The sequence below is a fragment of the Pyrgilauda ruficollis genome, unplaced genomic scaffold, assembly GCF_017590135.1.
Source record: "Pyrgilauda ruficollis isolate IOZ18807 unplaced genomic scaffold, ASM1759013v1 scaffold73, whole genome shotgun sequence".
NCBI classification, from domain to species: Eukaryota; Metazoa; Chordata; class Aves; order Passeriformes; family Passeridae; genus Pyrgilauda; species Pyrgilauda ruficollis.
The window spans coordinates 510,966-532,482 of NW_024529155.1; the positions used below are offsets into that span (position 1 = coordinate 510,966).

The 21,517-nt window shown below is 44.9% G+C and overlaps 1 protein-coding gene across 3 annotated transcripts in view; it reads right to left on the reverse strand.

The window, feature by feature from the left end:
- HIPK2 (homeodomain interacting protein kinase 2) overlaps positions 1-21,517 on the reverse strand; it is a 127,059-nt gene that overhangs the window by 66,177 nt on the left and 39,365 nt on the right. For all 3 annotated transcript variants that reach the window (XM_041485928.1, XM_041485929.1, XM_041485927.1), the window contains exon 2: positions 18,115-19,213. In XM_041485928.1, coding sequence (XP_041341862.1) covers positions 18,115-19,213 — 1,099 coding nt within the window. The remainder of the gene's footprint in view (positions 1-18,114; positions 19,214-21,517) is intronic.

The window sequence follows — 21,517 nt, forward strand, 5'->3', positions numbered from 1 at the left end:
TAAATGAGTCTTTAGCATTGTGGCAGAGTCTTCTCCCAAATCAATTCTCGCTCAAACTTTTAACCCTTTGCTGGATTGCTGGAGAGCAGAAATGACTCTGACATGCACCTTCCCAGAACAAATGGTTTTCAGACATTTCCAGTAATTTCTCCACATGGTGGAAAATCCCTGTTTAGGCTGTGCTTTTTTTTTTTCTTTTTAATTTTTTGCTTTGCAGCCATCACAGCAGTACCAAGCTGGTGCTTCCCACATCCTTTGCTTGGTCTAAATTCAGTTTCTCTTACAGTAAACACAGTTCCTAAAGGCTGCAATCCAGTTCTTTTCTGAAAAGAGGTTCAGTGTAGCATATCCCACACACTGGCTGATTTTTAAAACTCACTGTGTGATCTATTTTCCCTTACTGCTTTGAGAAGTTGAAGAGCAACAATTCTATTTCAGATTGAAGCTGATTATTTTTACTTCATTGCAAAAAAAAAAAAAATTAAAATATGAATAATGTTGAAGAATGTTTAAGCATACAGTCTGGAGGGTAGTAAGAAGACAAGGGTTTGGTTTGCATTGTTAAAAAAAAAAAGGCAAAAGTTATCCTTTTGATAAAGTAAAACAGGATTGGTTTTTCAACCACCAAAAATGCTACAATAAAGCCAAACCTGAAATTTCATTTACTTAATTTCATTCATAGTGGCAGGTTTTCAATTAGAATGGAATAAAAATACAGGGTTGTTGTTGTTGGGGTTTATTTTCCAGAAAAAATTTGATGAAGTGGAATTTTGGAGGGAATTCACATTCTAATTAGCCTTATATGAGATCACTTACTTACATCAAAACAAGTTAGAGAAGACTAAACACTATTATTACTATTATTTCATGGCTCTTCCAGTCAATACTGGTTTTTTGTGTTTTTTTTTCTTAAATTCTCAGATGTGGATTCATCAAAAAAGCTTAGCTTTTCATTTTAATAGAGTTTCTAATCATAAAGGCTCCAACCCAATAAATCCCAACCCAAAATACAAAAATCTGTTGTTCTTTTTCCCCCTACACAAAGACTGACCAACATATTTCACCCATTCCTGTACTAGCTCTCAGGAAACCTGGGACAGCAGGAGTGCCTGGGAAGGAGGAGAACTCCTGCTTGGACATTTGGAAGTCTCTGCCTGGGTCTAAACCTTGTCCAGCCCTCCCAGCAGAGCACACTGCTGTCACTGGAGAGGATCAGCATGAGAAACTTCTTGCCCTCATAGTTAACAGAGGCCTCTGCACAATAAAAATGACCTATCTGTCCTGGGGACTTTACAAAGAAAGGGGAAAAAGCACATGAGTTGCTTTGCAGGAACACACTGAGTTGTTTGCAGAGTTAATCAGCACACCAGTACATATGAAAAAAACCCTGCTGTATTGATTAAAAATAACACTACATGTGGAAATTAGGTGGTTAACAAATTGCTATATGACTGGACACTTTGCTGAACACATCTCAGCCAAGGGAAGCTTCTTGCACTGATGTGCAAAGCTGCAGAAAACTCCACTCCTGCCAACATTTGAAAACAATTAAGTAGGACCTTTGTTGTCTGTGGAAAGAAAATAAGCCAATAAAGATACATTTTTAGCTTATTTTGAATGATATTTAATCATCACCAAGTTTCTTGCATGAATAGAACCGTATTTGCACAGTGAAAAAGGCGGTCCACCAGCACACACACCCAGCCCTGCACCGAGAAACAAGTCGTGCATCATTTATAGCTACTCTGTGTACTTCATAATGTATGCATGGATGAGCTACACTGAGTGCAGGATACTTAAACTGTCTCATTTGTCCAGGCCACTCACCATCACACAATTAAAGGACGGCCATAAAGAAATCCTCACTCAAACAGAGAACAGACAGAGAAGATTAATTTCCTTGTTTTCTTAGAAATGTGCCCCCCCCCCCGCTTTACAAGTGAAATCCAGGAGTGACAGAGATTTACAGAATTTAAAACAAAAAATAATCAAGAAATTAGAAGTGAGTCAGGAAAAGCAAGTCAGAGGATTTCAGTGGACAAATCCCAGGACTGTCATCCCAGCAGAAGTTGCTGTCAGGAACCAAACACCAGTTCAAATTTTCCTCCTTTTTGTGGAGATATGAAGATATTAAAAACACAAATCTTCCTTTTAACTCATCATTACTCCAGCATTTTAAAATGAACTCTTATTTCATCTTGGAAACATAGAGCACCGAACAAACATTTTTGGTGGTGCAGTCAGTAGGAGAAGGTCCCTTCTTGCCATCCCTTCCTGTTCAGGACCCAGAGCTCCTCATCTGCCAGGAGAATTAGAAAACCCATTCTGTCATACAGCCAGAAATTTATGCCCTCACTCAAAACACTGAGCTCGCTGTGCTCCCAACAAAGCTGTGTTCAAAACAAGCACTGGCATGTGTGTTTATGTGAGATGACTGAATGGCCCTGCAGGTTGATAAAAGGTTCTGGAGTCCTTCACATACAACTAAAGTCATCAGTTTGAACCCACCTTGTGTCAATGGTGTCTGGAACTGGCTGCAGCAGGAAGACTGCTCTGTTCCATCTCACAGAGTCAGTACTATCACTCTATCCCCTGGGAGACAAATATGCACGCTGCTTTAGGGTGCTCTGCACAGTCAGGACAACACTGGTGGCATGGATTGTGATACACCCTCCATAGCTAAGTTTTAATTGAAAATATTCTCCACATTACCAATTTCTGCAATCCCATAAATCATTTACCACAACCTCATGATCCTATGGATGACACTTCAGTGTCCATGAGCACATGCTGGAAGAACTCCTTCCTTCCACATCACACAATAAAATCCTGATAATGTTAAATCTGAAGCTCACACCTGAAGAAGCAGTAAATATAAAAACCCAAAAAGGATACCATCCATCTAGAATATGTCCTTCCCTCTATCTCCCAAGGCCATGACCAATCCTACCAGTCAACTTTCCCACATAAGCTCAATATTAGTACACTCAATCTGCCACAAAAGACAGACAGAGAAACATAAATTTCCCATCCCGTTTGTTTGTATATAAATGCTTAGCCTGAAGGATGCAAAACCCTATTTTGCCTGAAACTCATTTCTGAGAGCAAAGGCTGGAGGACCCCAAAAGATACGGCAAAACCAATTGTAAAGTCATATTGAAATAAAGCACACTTTGGATTAAACCTCATTTTACTGGGATCTTCAAACCTCCTATGGGCACTCAAACTGGTCTGGTTTTAGCCCATTTTAACAACCTCGCACTGACCACTTCAAAACTCTTATTAACCTGGTGAAAAGTACACCCTAGGCTTTACTAGCTAAAAAGCACCAAGCTGCTCATTGGCCTTTACCAAAATGACAGAGAAATAAAGAGTGATCCTCCCTGTGTGAACTACAGGCTTTGCCCCAGCCTCGCTGAGGTGGCAAACCCTGCTGGCTTGCTCCCGTTCACACAGACCTGCACATGCTCAATAACACCATTGATTTTGCTTGTGCAGGCAGAGAGAATCCAATTTTAAAAAGCCACATTGATTTCCACCCATTAAAAACAGAGCAAACTGCAGCATTTGCTAAATGGATAGAAAAAGACTGAGGTCAGGATGGAGGGGTGGGAATAATGTCATTACGCTGAGCTTGTTCTGAAGGACAGAGAATTACAAAAACAGACAATAAAATTTGACTTTTTATTATTTGTTGTAGTTTCTAAATTACAAAAATAGCAAGTGAACAACCAGGGAGTGCCCGGCACAGTGACAAGGGATGCACATCGGAAGGCACCCTAGAGCACGGAGCTGTGATTAGTTGCATTTGGAGCATGAAGACACGCACACAGCGAAAGAGGGCACAGACACAGGAACTGAGAGAGAAGCTCTGCGACTATCTGCAAGGACCCTGCCTGCTTTTCAGTTCTTTGTTTTAGCACATTAAACAAACAGAGCCATCACACAGGTCACCGAGGATCTTCCTTCTGCAACTGTGGCCCCAGCTGCACTGCACACAAAAACTATTATTATTCTCTAATGGCCGCACCTTTAGGACAATGATTCAGTGTTTTAGGGTTTTTTTCCTCCTTTTGTGCCATGCCACTTAGTCTTTTGCTTCATTTTATGTTTTATTTGCACACTCTTGAAATCTTCATGTAGTGACTAAAAATTCATGAGGCAGCCTTAAGTAGGAGCCCCCGCTTCCCTCCCTCCCCTTTTCCTCCCCGTAGCAAGCAGCTGAGGAGGTACTGGGCACATGTCGGTGCTGCCGCAGCAGCAAGGGGGTGGGAGAAGCTGCGGATGGGGAGGGAAGATGCTGCTGCAGCCCTGGGGGTGCCTCCTCATCCAGCATCTGGGAGCACAGGCTACAGACAGGGCTGGGCACTGAGGCTCATCCATGCCCAGCAAACACATCCCAGAGCAGAGACACTCCATGCTCCATGCGCTGGTTGTGCTTCAGCTGCACACCAAGCACTGCCCTGACCACGAGCCTGCCCCTGTGCTGCACAGCAGTCATTCATCTCCTCAACTTCAGCCCAACAATGCCAACAGGCAAGTGCTTGCTAGCATTAGTGAGGCTTTCATAATTGGTCCCAGCTGGTTAGTTGTAACACGCCTTTTTGTTGAGCAACTACCTAGTAACGCTGTCAGACATCCCCTGGTTGCATAAGGAGGGTTAGTATCTTTATTAATTACGGGCTGCCACCAGCCTGTGGCACTCTCCACAGATAAGAAAGCCTTTAAGCTCCTGGTCAGCCAAGGCCTCGTTGGAAAATCGTGTGCCAGCTTCAAGCAAAGCTCAGGCTGTAGCCACAGCACCCTCCTGCCTTTGCTGCCAGGGTTCCCGGTCCCCTCTGGCTGCCACAGGGGCTGCTGCCAATGCCAGCTACGTGCCAGCTCTCTGGCCACCACGTGGGCATGCAGGAACCCTGGCTCACTGCGAGGCACGTGGGCATGCACACTCAGAGCAGGGCAGACCTTTCAAAGCCTTCTGCAGAAATGCATCCCAGTGCCTGGCCGTGCCACCGACAAGCACCGCGACAACAGCAAATCTTATAGTGTGGCACAGGTCCAAAATGCCAGGCAAGGCAATGCAGGATCAAAGAAATGCACCATTCCTGGTGGGGAAGGAAAACTATGATCCAACCATGTGGATCTCTCAAAAGGCAAAAGTGGAGGAAATACCATGGAAGTGGCCATTTCACAAGACACTTCAGCATACCTGTGGCTCTAAAAACCTCAGTCAAAGTTTGCAGCCATCCCCACTCCCTGCAGCCCTCACTTGCCATGCAATTTGATCTGTGTGATACAGCAAGTCAGGGACATTTTCTGCTGAAAAACAAGCACTGGGCTCTTCTTTCTGTGCTGTCACTGTGCTGCTGTGACAACCCCCTTCCAAAAGCAGTGACTAGAGTTATATCCTGCACACAGGACTCTTACACAACTTCAAATGTCATTTTGTGGGCAGTAATCAGATCCTGTAGCCCCAGGCTAAGATAAAAGTTGCGAGTATGTCTAGGAGCTAGAACTCAACAGCTGCTCAAAAGCACACACCTTGAACTGGAAATAAACCTCTTCAAATCCCATATAAGACCAAACCACAGGCTAGGGCTGCAAGAAGTGATCTGTTTGGCTCTGTCAGCCATCCAGAGCAACTCTGACCTTTGCCATCCTCTGTTTTCATCTGAACCAACCTCTCATATCCTGCGCTTGCTGCTGCTTTTTCTCTCTCTAACTTCTACTTCAGAGCCTGAGATAGGCATCAAGGTGCTAGGAAAAGATCCTGACAACTTACATGGGGCAGACACTGCTGCACTTCCAGAGCTGCTGGAAAAGCAGCTGGCAATTCCTCCCTTCTCTGCTGAGGGGGCTGAAGGCTTGGGTTTGTTCAAGGGCCACTCAACAGCAGCACCCCACCAAAGTGGCGCAGGGTGGGGGCTGTCAGCTGTGTCTTGATGCTTAGCTGCTACATACTGCAGATGGATCCTCTTCCCAAGACATGAGCTATCTCCCCATGCACACACAAACAGCAAATCCACTGCAACACTTCATGCTCATCACTACCATTTCCCACTTGAGCAGCAATTCAACACGTGCTTTAACATTACCCATGCCTCTGAAAGCCAAGAGGGCCATTCACATAAACTTAATCTTAGTTACTCTTGCTGGATCATAGGTACTGATGCTGGAAGGTAATTCTCTAAATCCAATGTAAATGTTTAAAGTTCATTCCCAAAGGATTTATGTAGACATAAACATACAGATTAAAAACAAGCAAGACGTCGGGAGCTTTTTACTACCTTCTAAAGTAGCCAGGCACATGGATATTTTATCTCTCCTTTCGGATCTGCTTTCTTCCAATGGTACAGTTCAGGGACTTCACACAGATCAGAGGCAGAGTTCAAGCTAGCACTGACAATTTCATTAGAAAAAAAAAAGAAGATAGAATTGTGTTTTCTTATGTTCTCTGCTCTTTTATTGCTATTTTCAAAATGAAGAACAGACCCTACCAAAGTGCTAAGGGCTGAAAACATAACTCTAAATGATACAGGAAACTTAACTTTGTGCCAATCCATTTTTATCCTCTCTTTGTGGCCATAACAAAGCTGAGAACAAGAGCCAAACAATGGAGAAGAAAGAATAATTTCAACTTTTTTTTTTTTTTTTTTTGCTGAAAGTAACATCAGCAAAAATAACAAGAATCCATTCAAAGACAGAATGTTATTTTCCAACAGAGTTAACATGCCTTTCTTTCTGTCCCTCATTATATATCTTACACATCAAGCTGTACTTTGACCTCCTTACAAAGGAATACATTTGGAGCCATCACAACCCTGCATGCATATTGGCATTGCTGAGTGAAATCCAGCCCATAGAGCCATTCTCTTCGCTGCTCCCTCACGCACCTGCCAAGGGGAGACAGGTTATCAAACAAGCCTCCAGAACAGCATTTCCAGAAACAGCAATATGACTACCTCCTGCTCTGGCTTGTGCTCATGCAGCCCTTCAGAATCCAGTCCACTCATTTAACAGGCTAACAATGACATGAGTTGTGTTTTTGACAACTATGGGGATGAGATCACTTAGATAAGCTTTTATTTCTGATACAGGCCATCACCATTACTTCCTTTTATCTGCTGAAACCAACTGGCAATATTTCATCATTAACTTTTTAGCACAGTAATCAGCAAATTCATCTAGCTTCACATGAACCTGTTTACATTTTAGATTTCATTTGCCCCTCTTAATACTTCTGTGAGCATCAGAGAAATACTCCATTTTCCTCTTGGGTGACTATTCTCTGTTTGCAGTCTCCCATTGGCAAGTACAACACTCTTAAAACTAAATATATTGAAACTTTTCTTAACTCATCAGATGCTCTTTCCTCCCCACCCCCCTCCCAGACTTGGAGTGCAAAGCTGTGCATAGAAGCAACTATTGGAAACACAAATTTTTACCCTGGTGAATCCAGAAAAGGCTATCAGCTTTCCTTCTGTACGCCAGCTGTCACATTAACGCGTGTGCTACCCCTCATTGTCATATGTACTGTTATACCCTACTACCCTTTTGTTCAAGGGCCTCAGCCACAAAAATCTTTGTGCATGAGGTGCTGTAAACACAGCCCTGCTTCAGCAAGCACAGCATTCCAGGAGAACAGCACAAGGTAAATGGCACAGACACATCTAGACTGGAGTGCACAGGCAGAAAGCATGGTGTTGCTCAGCAGTATTACCACGAGCCATCCAACCTCCTGTGTGCAGTTACAACAACTCAGTGCAGTGCAGCTCCTCCTGATGTCAACTGAAACACTGCTAACTTCTCCTTGTCTGCCTCTGTGTGAGCACAAGCATCAGCTGCTAGAACACACAATTCTCCTTATCCTCAAAAGTCTTCAGCTGGTGACCTTCTTGAAGCTGTGTAAGTCACCAGTTACCTGAAAACTGCCCCAAGCCTCTCACAAAGGTAGAAATTCAGTGATGACAGTATAAAACTTTTGGCACTTTTCATGTCTTATCAGGTCCGGAGTATTATAGTTGATTTTGAGAACTTCTGCTTCAAATCAGCTACAAATGGCAGTGGTTGACCAAAAACCAAAATAATGACAAGGAGCTAACCCAACCCTTTGAACTACAGAATTTTCAATTTGGAGTCCTTTCAGTTAGATTCAGGTCAGTTCCACCACATCTACCCTGCCTCTCTCCCTGAGCAGAAGCCTTTGGAGGCAAACACCAGATTTGGTAGTGGGTAGAAGTCTGCTACTCTCTGGCTAATACAAAGCAGCAGAAACAGGGACAGAACCTGGATATCCATCCAACTACCGTCCCATGCAGTCACAAAGGCAAAACAAAGTTAAAACAAAAAATTAAAGGTAAAGCAAAATGACTCATGCCTTTGCAGGTAAAACAATGTCTGCAATTACCTTTGTCCTTCAATAAGCAAAGGAAAAGGTCAAGCTGCCACTCAGGGACTCACAGATTACATTCCAGCCCATCACAGGAGAGGGATGCTGTCCTGATTGGAAATTGGCTATCTCTGGCCTTGAAGTCTCCAAACAGCAAGGGAGAAACTTCATCTTCTTTCCTCCCACACCTTTCCTTATACGGCAAACAGCAACTTCCAGGTAACCATGGTCTGTAAGGGGATTCCTCCTCTGCCCTTCCCCTGTCTCAGTTCCTAGAGTCTCTCCCTTTTCACTTCTTCCTCTTAGAACTGTGAATCTCTCACTCTGTGTGCATATATATATATATATATATATATATATATATATATATATATATGTATTTGTATGGATGCCCCTCTTCTGCCTTTCTTTTTTCCTTGTAAAGCACCAATTAACAACTCTTGTATGATTTGGCCTAAAAGGCAAAGGACGTTTCCTTGACTATTTCTCTTAAACAGGTAACAGCTGTGGCTATAACTCAGCTTAAATCAGGCCACAGGATTAGTGTTTTTCAAGCAAGATAACCACTCTCAGCTGCTTGAGAGTTACTCCTTTTCCCCAGCATGACCTGGAGAAGGAGGTAGCTACTGAGCCTCCACATGAGAGTAAGGTGCCTTTACATGAGCTTAGGCTAATTTGAGGCATCAGTGCAGCAAATGGTTTGAGAAGATAGAAACTGGGGACTGAAGTCATGTCAGGCAGGGGTCTGAATTTGGGGAATGTATAACCCCATATTAAATGTCACATCTTCAGGTAATTTTTCTCCTCTGGCAAAGACTCATTCATTTATAAACCAATGCCAGTCACTTTCCTAACCTCACTGCTAATAAGCAGCAGAGCAGAAATACTTTCTAACCAGAAAATGCTCTTCAGTGTAATACAGATTTCCAGCACTGCTGTGCTGGGGCCTAAAACTTGTGAACCTAGTGAATGCACAGGCATCCGCAGTAAGCTTCCTCCATGTTGCATTTACATCTCTTGCCTGCACTGAGCAAATGTACAGGGGGAGGTAAAAACCTGATAGGATTTAAATACACGGTACTTGAGCAAAGTATCCCTGAAATCCTATGCAAACTGTGTTGTTAATGCTTTTTCATACTCAGGAGAGGATGAGGAATCTCACTGCTCATAATTCTTTTATTTTCACACTTGGAGCACCAATCTCATCCCAACAGCCCCTCACCTCATTTTGCTTCTCATCAGCCATCTCTGCCCTTGGCCAGATACTGCCCTGACCCAAATACACATTGAAATAAGTGCAGGAAGACATAGAAAATGCTACTAGTGTATAAGTGTGGCTGCAGTGCACTCTCCTTCCCTGGTCACCTATTGCTGGAGTAACATCTGTGGTCACCACACCACTGCTCCTATCAGCTGCTGCTGCTGTTTTGTCATTGGAGCTGAAAAGAAGAGCACCCTCTCCCTGCTCTGCTTCCTTTGCACTTGGTGAGGAAGTGACTTGAGTGGGAGGAGAGGAAGGAGGGCAAACACAAAACCACTGAATTAAGCAGCTAGAAGCAGAGACCAAGCTTTATGCTTTTCATACATGGGCAAACAGGTGGCTCTGAATGCAGCTGGCTCTTTGTAGCCCTGCGAGTTGTACCTTCGCTCACATTGTCACTGCAGCTGCTTGTCGCCATACCGAGCTTGGTCACGTCCCAGCCCCCAAGCTGAGCACAGGTATCTTTACCAAAACACTGTGCGTCTTTTATGTACTACTGAGATGGAGTCTGAAGTGCTACAGCCAATAGCTGCAATAGGAGGGTTTTGATTTCTTGTAGGTAAATAGTTCTTTTTAAGTAAAACAAGCTGGCTATTTGTACCTGTTTCAGGCTTGCCCTGGTACAGTAAATACAAGAGTGACCTTGATTTTTCACATCATTTCACCAGGCTGCTGCCTTAACAGGACTTACTGTGCTTATAAAGCTTAAGAGAAGAAAAATAGACAGCAGGAAATCCTGTGACAGGCTTGTTTTAGTGGTGATGAGAGAGAAACAGTAGCAGAAGAAGAAAGGAAAAAAAAACCCACCAAAAAACCCATAAACCCAACACCTGTAGCCAACTTACAAGTGAGGAAAGTGTGACTTCCAAGCCACTCCCTGATCCTCACAATGTTGCTGAAACTACTCTGAGAGCAAGTGTAAAGAAGGCAGAGATTAGTTTAGGATTCTCTGCTGGGTTTAAAAGAAGAAGGTTTGTGATGTTCATGTTAAGAGTTCCCAGATGACTTCAGGTGGTAGCACACAGACTGGTAAGAAGTGTATTCACACACTGCAAATCTGCACCCTCTGCAGGCCCTGAAAGAAAGCACATGGGAACTCCTTCTTACCCCATTTGAAATGATATTTGTTTCCAAACTGTAAGGTATTGCTTTTGGGGAGGTCAGCCCCAGGCGTGGGACTACGTGGTGCTGGGTGGTGCAAATGGTCACAGAGAGAAGGTTTGCTTGAATGGGTCAGTTATGGAGTAGAGGGGGTGGAGGGAGAGGGGAGCACAGCTGTAAAATCATGTCCCTCTGGAGGTGATGTGGAGAAGGATGAGGTGAGTTACCCTGGTTTGGGCAGGACCTGTGTCAGAGCTGGTGGTTGACTGCTGAGCCCTGGTCAGCAGCCACATCACCATTGCTCTGCTCCTGCTTCTGTTCCCTGCATGCACAGCACTGCCTGGGTTGCGGGCAGTGCCCCTGAGGGTGAATGGGGCTGCTTACATCCAGAGGACTGCCTTTCCCTTTGTGGGGATGACTGATGAGTTTAAAAGCTGCAGCAGCCTTGGAAAAATTACATTTACCTTTTTCTCCTCAAGTTTTGTTTGCTCTTTTACACCAGAACCAGAGCTGCTCACCCGAGGGGCAGCACCAGCTGATGGAAGAGCAGCGCTTCCAACCCTGGCACCTGCCTCTGGTGCTGCTCACATACTCATCTCTGATCCAAAACACCCTTAATGAATTGATTCCTTCCTTCTTTTCCAGCCACGAAGACAAAACTGAGATCTGCAGGAGTAATTACTGTCAGTGCCCCATCTTTGCCATGGAGGAGCTGTTTCCAGAGAGAGGAGAGGGGACTGAAGGGACTGGCTCAGCACTCAGTTGTGATATGTGATTTTCCACCTCTCGGATGCAGATGAGGTAAAAGGAAACAGCATGAGGCTTCTCCCTTCCTTGGTCTACCAAAGCCTTCTCTTTGCTGGGGAAAGGCTCCTTGTCAGGTTCCTTGCAAATAGACCTTTGTTACAAATCTTCTTGGGCCCAGAGGCATGTAACTGGATGTATTTGATTCCCTTGGTTAATAAATAAACAGAGCCCTCCTGTTACAGACAGCTTTTCTGACTCCACACAGGGACACAGGGCTCCTCTCTGGGCAGGGAGCTGGAGCCGGGCAGGAAGGTGCTGTGGCAGCACAGGGAAAGGGGCACATCACCAGCTTTGAGAACATAAAGGAGGAGTTGGCCTGTCTGCTCAGAGCAAAATAAAAAATACTTATGGAAATAGTAAGAAGGTTTCAGCAGAGAAAATGCTAGGGAGGGTCTAGTCTGAGGAGATTATTTAGGCTGAAATACAGGTTCTTCTGTTTTAAATTAGACCCCAGGTAGGGAGTACAGACACAGTGGATCTCCAGTTCGATGCGCCATGAGCACAGTGTTGGTTTCCCATCCTGTCTGAGGAGTCTTGCACACAAAGGAGCTTAGTAAAGAACTATCTTTGCTTGAGTTCTGTAAAACCAAAAACCAACTTGGCCTGACCATCCCAAAGGTGGGTCAAAGCCAAAAGCTTTCAGCTAAATGTCACTTGCTTTCCAAGACTTGGTAGTCTAGGCACAATAAAGCTGAGATTCAATTAATCCTGTTGTTGGTTTTGAAAAAAAAAATCCTGTTGAATTTTGATTCTGAAAAAAACAACATCAAATTCCAGGGGTCCTTGGGAAAGAAATTAACAACTGCTTAAAATAGTGTAGCTTGAAGTCTGCTTTCCTCACAAGGTCTTCTGCAATGTACTGCCAGTTTTGCAAGCCTGCAGTCCTACCAGGGATGATCGTCACCAAGTGAAACCGAGCTTAGACTTCAGCAATGAACTTTGTGGTTTCACTCCAGTCCCCACAGGAAACTTTCCTTCTCAAACCATCCTGCTCTCCACTTTGGAGAGGCAGAGTCAGTAAAGCAGTGAATGTTGCAGATAGGAGTGAAACAGACTGGCAGAACAATGTGGTTCCCACAGCTGCAAATACAGTCAAATCTGAGATAGAGACGTTTTTGCAAGTGCGGAATGGCAGAAGATTTTGAAATATAAGTGCATTGAAATAAATGTGTTATACAAGGACATAGCAGATGCCAATTCAGTGAGCAAACAAAAAAGCATAGCCCATCCCTGTGTCATTACAACTGCCTCATTTAAAGGGCAGTTTTGACCAGAATGACACATTTGTGAGTCACACAATGGGGAACAGCCTGTGACTTTGCTCAGAAATCTACCTTGCTTTGGCTTCCTGTCAGCACGGCTGAAAGACCAATACCTGTCATAGCACAATGTCCATGTGTGGCAAGAGGGCCCCAGTTTAACCCCCTGCATCCCTCAGGACCTGCTCTCACCCAGCTAAGAATGCAGAGCCAGTTGAAAACCACGCCTGCACACAGCCTCACTGCACACTCTGTATGGGTGGTTGACAACATGCACGTAGCCTTTATGCATGCATATTTTCTTGCAGTGTCTGAAACCAGACTGATAAACACCTCTTCAAACTGGTACTCAGCTTCATTCTCTGTTATCCAAACATTTCATCAAAGGCCACTTACCTACAAAGCAGACATCTCAACCCAAGCCAGACAAGCCACATACCAAAAGGCTTTTGAAAACAAGGAACCAAACCTGACTTTATTCGCTAATAGTGAAGGGGTGACTATCCCGGTAGGTTCCAGCCGGGCTGTGCCCGGTGGACTGCCGAGGCCAGGATAGTCTCAGTGGAGGCTCAGACTTGGTCCGATCTCCCAAGCCGTTCCTAGCTGCGGGCAGCCAAGCAAGCTCAAGTGATTTCAGCTCTTAGTGATTATCAGCTCTTTGTGATTATCAGCTCTTTTGGCTTGCTTGGGCCGAGGCAGCAGATGCAGGGAGAGAGAGGAGAAGCGCTGTATAAGGTTCCGCAGGATTCTTTATTAGGGTGTCCCACGAAGGTTCTCAGTGACAGCTTCTTCTGCCGAACCAGGCAGAATCAGGGGTTTTTATACCCTACAGAGGTTTTGAAAACTGTCCAATAGAAAGGGTCAGGGGAAAGTGACCTATAGGCTTACAGAGAGATAAGCAGGGTCCGAAAGGCGGAAGAGAGGGGCTTCTAAGGCCCGAGTCATCATGACTTGGCATTTCCTAGCTCAGGCATTCTGACCTCCAAGGAGGCCTTGCAGGCCCTGTGCCTGCTACAGGTGACAGTAGTTATTTTATATCTGCAATATTTTGCAAATTCTGAAAGACTTAACTCTCATAAGGTGATTACACCATTAATTAGCAAAACACTGTCATCCCCGAGGTGCCAACACAGCAGCTGTTTCAGCTGAACAGCACAGAAAAGCCAAGAGGGCAAGCTAACAAAACTGGTAGTGCTCCCATGAGCAGCCCAACTTCTCCGATCACCCCCATGCTGCCACCCCATGACAGGGAAGTGCTCTTGTTCCAACAAGGGAACAAGACTTCAACTCTCTCTCTACCACCTCAACCACCCCAGCCTCCCAGAGGGCTGTACCCCCTCTTCCACCTGGGTGCATGAATGGGGGCTCATACAGGGCCATGTGTTGCAGCCTGAGCCCTGTATTTCTCAGGATATGGGTCCTCCCAATAAGCTGGCCATACATAGCTGATTAACCCAGAAGGGATCTCTCTGGGCATTCATTCCTCTGACCCTCTGCAAAAGGGAGATCATAGAAACTACCTAAATGATCTCTCCTTCCAACTGCAGCATCAAAAGGAAAAGATCCAAATAAAATTCCAGGAAGATAGCCTGTGATGCAGAGGCTATCACAGATTTTTGATCCATTACTCTGTGAACAGGGCTTCATTTCTAGCTTAAGCATGTCTGGCTAAAACTGCCAAGTGCAGAGCCCTGCTCCTGAACTCTGAGCTGGGCAGAGCAGCCCTCCATCATTAGCTCCAGTTCCTCACCTCTTCCTTCAGGCACCTCCAGACCATGGCTGAATCACCACAAACCTCCCTGAAGGGTCAGTGATCAGGCCCAGGTTGACGCAGCTGATGGTAAGGGACAAGATGGAGGACTATGGTGACCAGGGGGACAGTCTGGGACCCCTCTCCTAAGTAAGGGACTTAGGAGTTTGGATGGCCACCAGTGAGGTCCTACACACACTGACTAAGGATGCCACAAGAGAAACACTTTGCACCACAGCAAGTTTTGCACCACAGGCTGAAGATGGGTGGGCAGGAGGAGGATGATCCTCTTCACAGCACTCCCCCTTTTAGATGACAGCTCTGACCACAGACTGTGGCTGTGATGTCCTTTGTCACGTCAGGCAGGGCCCATGGTGTGACCCTGCTGGGGCTCATTCCCTTCTCTTGGGGCCTGCAGCAGGCACTGGAGACACAACAGCACAGCCCTCCCAAAGAGGCATTCTTGGCAGCGGGGCAGTTCCTGCAAAGCCCACCTTAGGCTGTCATGTTCTGCCTCCCACGGGCTCCCTACAGTCAGGAATGAGGGAGAAACATCTCCTGAGTAGTACTTGTGGCAGCAGATCTAGCTTGGAGGAGGCTGGATCCTCTTAAGAGGGTTGGGAGCTAAATTCTGCTGGACTAAAGACATTTTGATCCCATTTTTGATATTTTTCATCCCGCTCTGTCACTTCAATACTATTACCATCCTTCCAGAGCACATTTGCTTAGAAACATCCCTGGTGGGACAGAAACAGCTCTGGGTTTGGGGTACCCAGTGAGGGCCCCTGAGCAGTGCCAGCAGCACAACAGCAATCTGCCCACCAGCACAACAGAAATCTACCCACCATTCTTCCCACAAGAAACTGGGCCAGGGATCCTGTTCATCTTCAGAGCACATCACACAGCAGCAATGGCAAATCACCCATGGAAAGTCTGCAAGCAGCCATGGGGCTCTCTGGTTTATGCTGGGTTGTGCAGATTCAGGTCAAGAAAATGCACAGAGTTTGTTTAAAGACATTTTGTCTTCCACAGCTAGGAGAAGAAAGTGGGCCTATAATTCACAGGAAGAGGAAAGGCCTTACATTGCTCTGAGAAGGAGCAGGATCCCACACACCTTTCAATCCTTCAAAGGATTTGGCCATCACATTCTCAAAAGCAGTGATAGGAAAAAGAAAAATCAAGCTTTTAATAAAATATGGAGACAGCTTAGGAATTTGCTTGTGAAAGTCCATGATAAAAAACCTCCAGCTGAGATCCAGCCTCTACTTCATAGTCCCCTGTGCTCTGCTTCATCTTTCCTTAAATGCATGGGGCACAGGACTTCTGTCACTCCTTTAGCATGACTGCTTAGAGTCTGAGAGGTTTCACTAGTCTGAGGAAGCTTTTCCTTCACATCCAACTTAAATGTGCCATTTCTTGAAGTCATCCCCTTGTCTTTTATACTCTGCAAGCAGAACAAGTGTAAATTAAATGAAAGATACATGAAATCTTTATAAAGCCCAGTGTTTCCCCTAGCATGAAAGTTCTTTGCATTTTAGAGTGGAAGGGGTCTTTACTCTGTGCTGTATTTTCCCCATCAGAAAATGAAGAAGAACATAAATTTTCCTCATGACTTGAATTTAGCTTAATCAGCAGCCCCCTGCTGATGTAATTCAACCCAATGAGATTTTTCTTTTTTTTTTTTTTTTCCTGGTGAGCTGCTGCCCCTTTTCCCCTCCTCCCACCAATTCAGGCATGGAAAACAAGGGAGGAATTAGACAGACAAAACTTACTATCTATCAAGCTCCGACTTCAGACTGGGCAGGAATAACATTTAAAATATAAAAAGCAAATTTTATGAAGCCTTTTCCTCCCCAGAGACTGCCACAAAAATATTCCTTGTTTGTCACTGAGAATGAACCATTTTTCTCTTTCATTTCTGCTTTCTGTCACATAGTTCATTTTGGCTGCCCCTTCTGTCTTTCAGCTAGGGACCTATGCTGCTAATACAGAATCACAGGTAACTCAACAACAAAATGCCTGTATTATCTTTCTTTTTTTTTTTTCCTAGTCTTTCAGGTAATGGCAACTCCAACAGCTTTTGCATATTTACCACAGAAACATGTCTCTCCTAGAGGATGGGACTGTCATCAGGTAGAATATCTTATTTAATAAGCCTCTTCTAAGGTATAAACTAAGGCTGGGGATTTTTTCCTGGCCTCCTTCAGAGCAAAGGACAAGCAGATAAAGATCAGCTGCTGCAGTGCTACACTGTCAAAGTTCCTGTGAAAATTAACCCTCTCCAAGCTCAGAGTTCAGGTAGGCTTTGCCACTGTGAAATTAATGAAGTAGGAAAAGGGTCTGTTATCAACTCATGTTGGTTTTTCAACCCCAGTCCTCACCATGTATAAGACAGATTTCTTGTCTATTTACAAACAGATCAACTACCCTGCTTTTTTGTAACCCATCTGATGAGCCTTGGATGCCGACAGGACTGATTTTCATTACATCCATCATGAAGGAGGATCGGATTTTCTCTCTTCGCCCCTGTTTCACAGAAGTACAATGACAAAAATGTGGTCTGAACATTTCTAAATTCAGCTGTGATCTAAAGACAAATTCCCTTCACCCCCTTCTGTATTTCCCTTCACCCCTGAAGCAGCAGTAGAGCTGCTTTTCTTGGTCCCTACAATGCTGAATCAATCTGACAGCTACCAAAGAGAGGGCCTGAGAACATCTGCAAGAGAGACTTTGTGTCTTGGAGTCAAGACAGAGGGTGAGGATATAACCCCCTTTTCATAACCCCTGCCCTGCCAGGGGTTATGAATAGAGACTGCTCTGATGAAACCGTTCAACAGGATGAAGAGGAATATACCTGGTTCACACATTTCACTTCAGGCTCACCTGTGCTGAGGTCACAGCTCCATCCTAGCACGTAACAAAGCACTGTGAGTGGGAATCAACAGAGAACAACAGGTCCTCACTCCAACACCAAATCACTGGCAATACTTGCCTGGAGGAGAGCTGACAAGAGCCAGCCAGAAGACTCCCATTGACTCAGAGCCTGTGTGAAAACTAATCCTTGACAAACCATCTTCTGCATCCATACAGTTTTCCTGCGGGCCAACCTTACCCTTGTTAAGTCCCTGGTTTCATATATGAGTACTGACTGGAAGACACATTTGAGACTGTTTGATTGACTGTTTAGGTTAAAGTAATCCTGAAACCAAGAACCTACATCCAATGACTTGGAATGGAAATGTGGACATCCCCTCTTCTGGAAACAGTTCCAGAGAGAACAAACTGATAGAAGTGAAAAGACTTTCTAAACTGTAACTGGCAAAGTCTATTTTTGCAACACTTTATGATTATTTACAAACTTACAATGGTTTTCAATGCAAGTAAACTCCAAGAGGTTAGGACATCATTTTTTCTTATCATCAACAAGCTATTCTAAGAGCCATCTCTGTTTAGAATTAAGGGATGAATCTCATTCATTTAAATGAATGTAAGAAAATTCCCATAGGTAAAATACTTCTTCTAGGAGTGTTACATGAGCCCAGTCTCTTACCTGTAGTATCTGGATTGAAGGTAAGTAGAACACACAGCCTTAGACACATGGCTAGCTGAACCAAAGTCTATGACCTTGACCCTATATGGCTGTCGGGATGGGTCTACCAGCATGATGTTCTCTGGTTTGAGATCAGCATGAATCAGTCCCAGGCTTTTCAGCTTCATTAGGGCAGTTGCTACCTGCTGGAGAATTGGTCGAATGTATTTAAGGGGCAAGGGACTGAATTTATTTTGCTTTAAGAAATCATAGAGGTTCTGCTCCAACATTTCAAATACCAAGCATGTGTGATTCTTGTGCTGGAAGCATTCATAAGCACGGACAAAGTTGTAGTCATCCGCGCTTTCCGTGCTCAGCCGAGCCAGGATGCTCACTTCAATCTGGCCTTGCCGGGCATAAGAAGGATGGTTTTTTAGGATCTTGATAGCCACAATCTCATTAGTGCCACGTTTCCAGCATTTGACTACTTGTCCGAAGGTTCCACGGCCAAGAAACTCTAACACTTCGTACGTGTTGGTCATGGAACAGAGCACCTCATGTTGCACCAGCTGGTAATCCCCTTCACTGTTGGAGCCACTGTTTTTGGAAGTGGCCGTGGAGGTGGTGGCGGTGGCTACAGTGGCCCCACTGGCATTGTTCTGAATCATTGGTGGATGCTCCTCGATAATCTGCACGCTGCTTGTGTTCTCAATCTCCTCACTCTTGCGCTTAAGTCCACATTTTTGGTAGGTGTCCAGAAGGCTCACAGTGCTGCGACGCATCAGGTTGTGTGGCCCGCCCAGCGTTTGCCCAGACACCGCAACCACACCAGAAGTGCTGTTGGCAGATGTGACCACGATGTGCCCCGTGCTTGCTGGGAAGATGATGGTCTGCTCGTAAGGGATGCTGGGGTTGGGGATCTGGAGGGAGGTGTTGACGGCTGCTGCGGCGGCTGCTTGGGAGGACTGCACGTTCTTGCCCTGGTTGTAGACTTTGCTGTGTGTGCCATACCCAGTCATATCCCAGTTCGAACTCGGCTCCACTTTCAGTTTCTTCACGCTACAGAAGGCACTTGACTGAAGGGTATGAGGAGAGAAAACTTGCACATGCGAGGCCATACCTGCAATACAACATCAGAGTGAAACCACTGTGTCAAGATGCCTTCCCCAGCTTTTTTCATTTGTCCAGTGGCAGGAAAGGGAAATGGGATACAGGCTTCAGATACATTACATGCACACACACACAAAAGCAAGTTCTTCCAGAAATATGTATTTGACACAAGTAAAATATTATGTCCTAAAATAAATCATTACCCCAGATTGAACTACACTAACAACATTCAAGATTTCTGTTCTCTTGCTCTTCCCCCTTTTCATTTTTAATAACAGGAATGTGCATGTTATTTTTACCTCCTCTGCCTAAAGAGACTCCTATTCCCATTGTCTCCAGGAATATATCTAGCTCTCTGGAAGAACTCATGTCAAATACTGCAAAGTATTCTGACTACAGAAGCCAAATCTCAAATCCTCAGGCTCATCCAATCCTAAGCAGTTTGGTGGATCTGACTTAAGCCCTCCACTTACGCCCATAAAACCACTGTGTAGCTTCTGGCCTGCACAGAGTGAAGATGGGGCCAGGAGATGATACACTGCGAGCAAATGGAGGTGCACAGATAAAGTTGAGGAGCCAGAACAGAAGAAGATGATGTTTCAGATTCCTTGCCAACTCTGTGAGTGGGAATTGTGCACAATGCTAGTCTGTGCTCAGGACTGGAGATGGCAGTTACACAACATGAGCTTCACTGTGTGCTGTCAGTGCTCCCAGATTTATAAAATTTTGTTCATCTATTCTTATTCACAGTGACAATACCATCACCGGGAAGCAGATCCCCTGGAAATGAACAGCATTGTTTATGAAGCAACACATACATTAGCATGTGGCAGAATTAGCTCCTAATATAGCTTTATTTTTACAGGAAAGAAAAAAAACCTATTTTAATGCAAGCTTATTTGGTTTCAGAAGAGTTAATGATCTTCTAAATCTTTTTAAAAAAACCCAGACCACCAGAAAACCACCCCACAACCTCATAACCGAAGTGAAAATAATGCATCACTGAGACAGACTTACTGAAGGATTCTGAGTAATATTCCACTGAAACAGAAAATGTGCCTATTCAGAGAAGAAAAGATGTGGTGCACGGAGAAGGGGACAGCTAAGTCCTGACTTGCTGCCAACTTTCCCTCCCCAGAGTGGGGATAGTACTGCTGGGGCAAACATTTTGTGAAGAACACAAATCCATGGGGACTTCTGGGGAAGGAATCGGCACCCGGCAGGAGTTAGAGCAGAAAGGCACAGCCTCCTTCACCCTTCTATCTGTCATCAGTGTTTCTTTTTAATAAACCAGAATGACTAGGGAAGAAAAAGACAATATGCTGAGCTGGCACCATTGTTGAATTATTAAGCACAAACATAACCTTGACTTGTTTTCAACTTAAAACAGTCAAAAGCTGAATGAATGCTTCAGTAACAAAGCCACAACAAACTCTGCAGTGCACATGGACGACTTCTTCATCTGGAGGCATGACAGTATCTGACTTGGCCTCCTCATACTTCACTAGTCCATGTTCCTCTTCAGAAGATTTCCTGGAGCTCGTGTACACAGACACATTCACACACATGCATGCATAAACTTACTCATATAGAAAAATGTGAATGTCACTCCACACTCACAAAGCTTAGTAGTCAAGTTAACAGATCTAAACACACCCAGCTCTCTTTTTCCACTTAATTCCCAGCAGCCCAAAGGGCAGGAGTGGCTCAAGACAGGGGTGCTGTAGTGAGCCAAAACCTACAAAGAGTAACTACTCAGAAGTAACAGGCCAAGCAATCTCTCCGCTTTGCTTCAGCACCTGTGCCTTCACCCCTTCCGCAGTGATGAATTTCTGAGGACAGAGCAGATGCAGAAGAAAACCCCTTCAGGACACAGGGGGAAACCCTCACCAGGGCTTTAATGCAGCACACAAAACCCCACTGATCCCAGTCTAGCAAGAAAGCCCTGCAAACCATAGCATGCTGCCCTTTGCAGACATGACCCCTGTCTCCAGTGGATTTATGATTGTTTACTGTTGTTCCTTTTAACTCCATTACCCCCTGCTCCCCCAACCTCCTGGGCAGCAATTCCCAAGGCCCCTGCAACTGGAGGCTCAGACACCCTCCAGCTCCTTGCCCTGATAGAGAAGTACTTTCTCTGCTCTCTCCTTTCCACAGGGCAACGATGCTGTCACGAATGCCGGGCATGTGGTGGGCTGCGAGCTCGGAGAACCACAGCAGTGCTACTCAACTTGTCATCCTGGACACAAAGATCATGTGTGAGTGAGCCAAAACCATGTTTGTTTTTCCACTGATTAAGAAGAATCACGGTGTT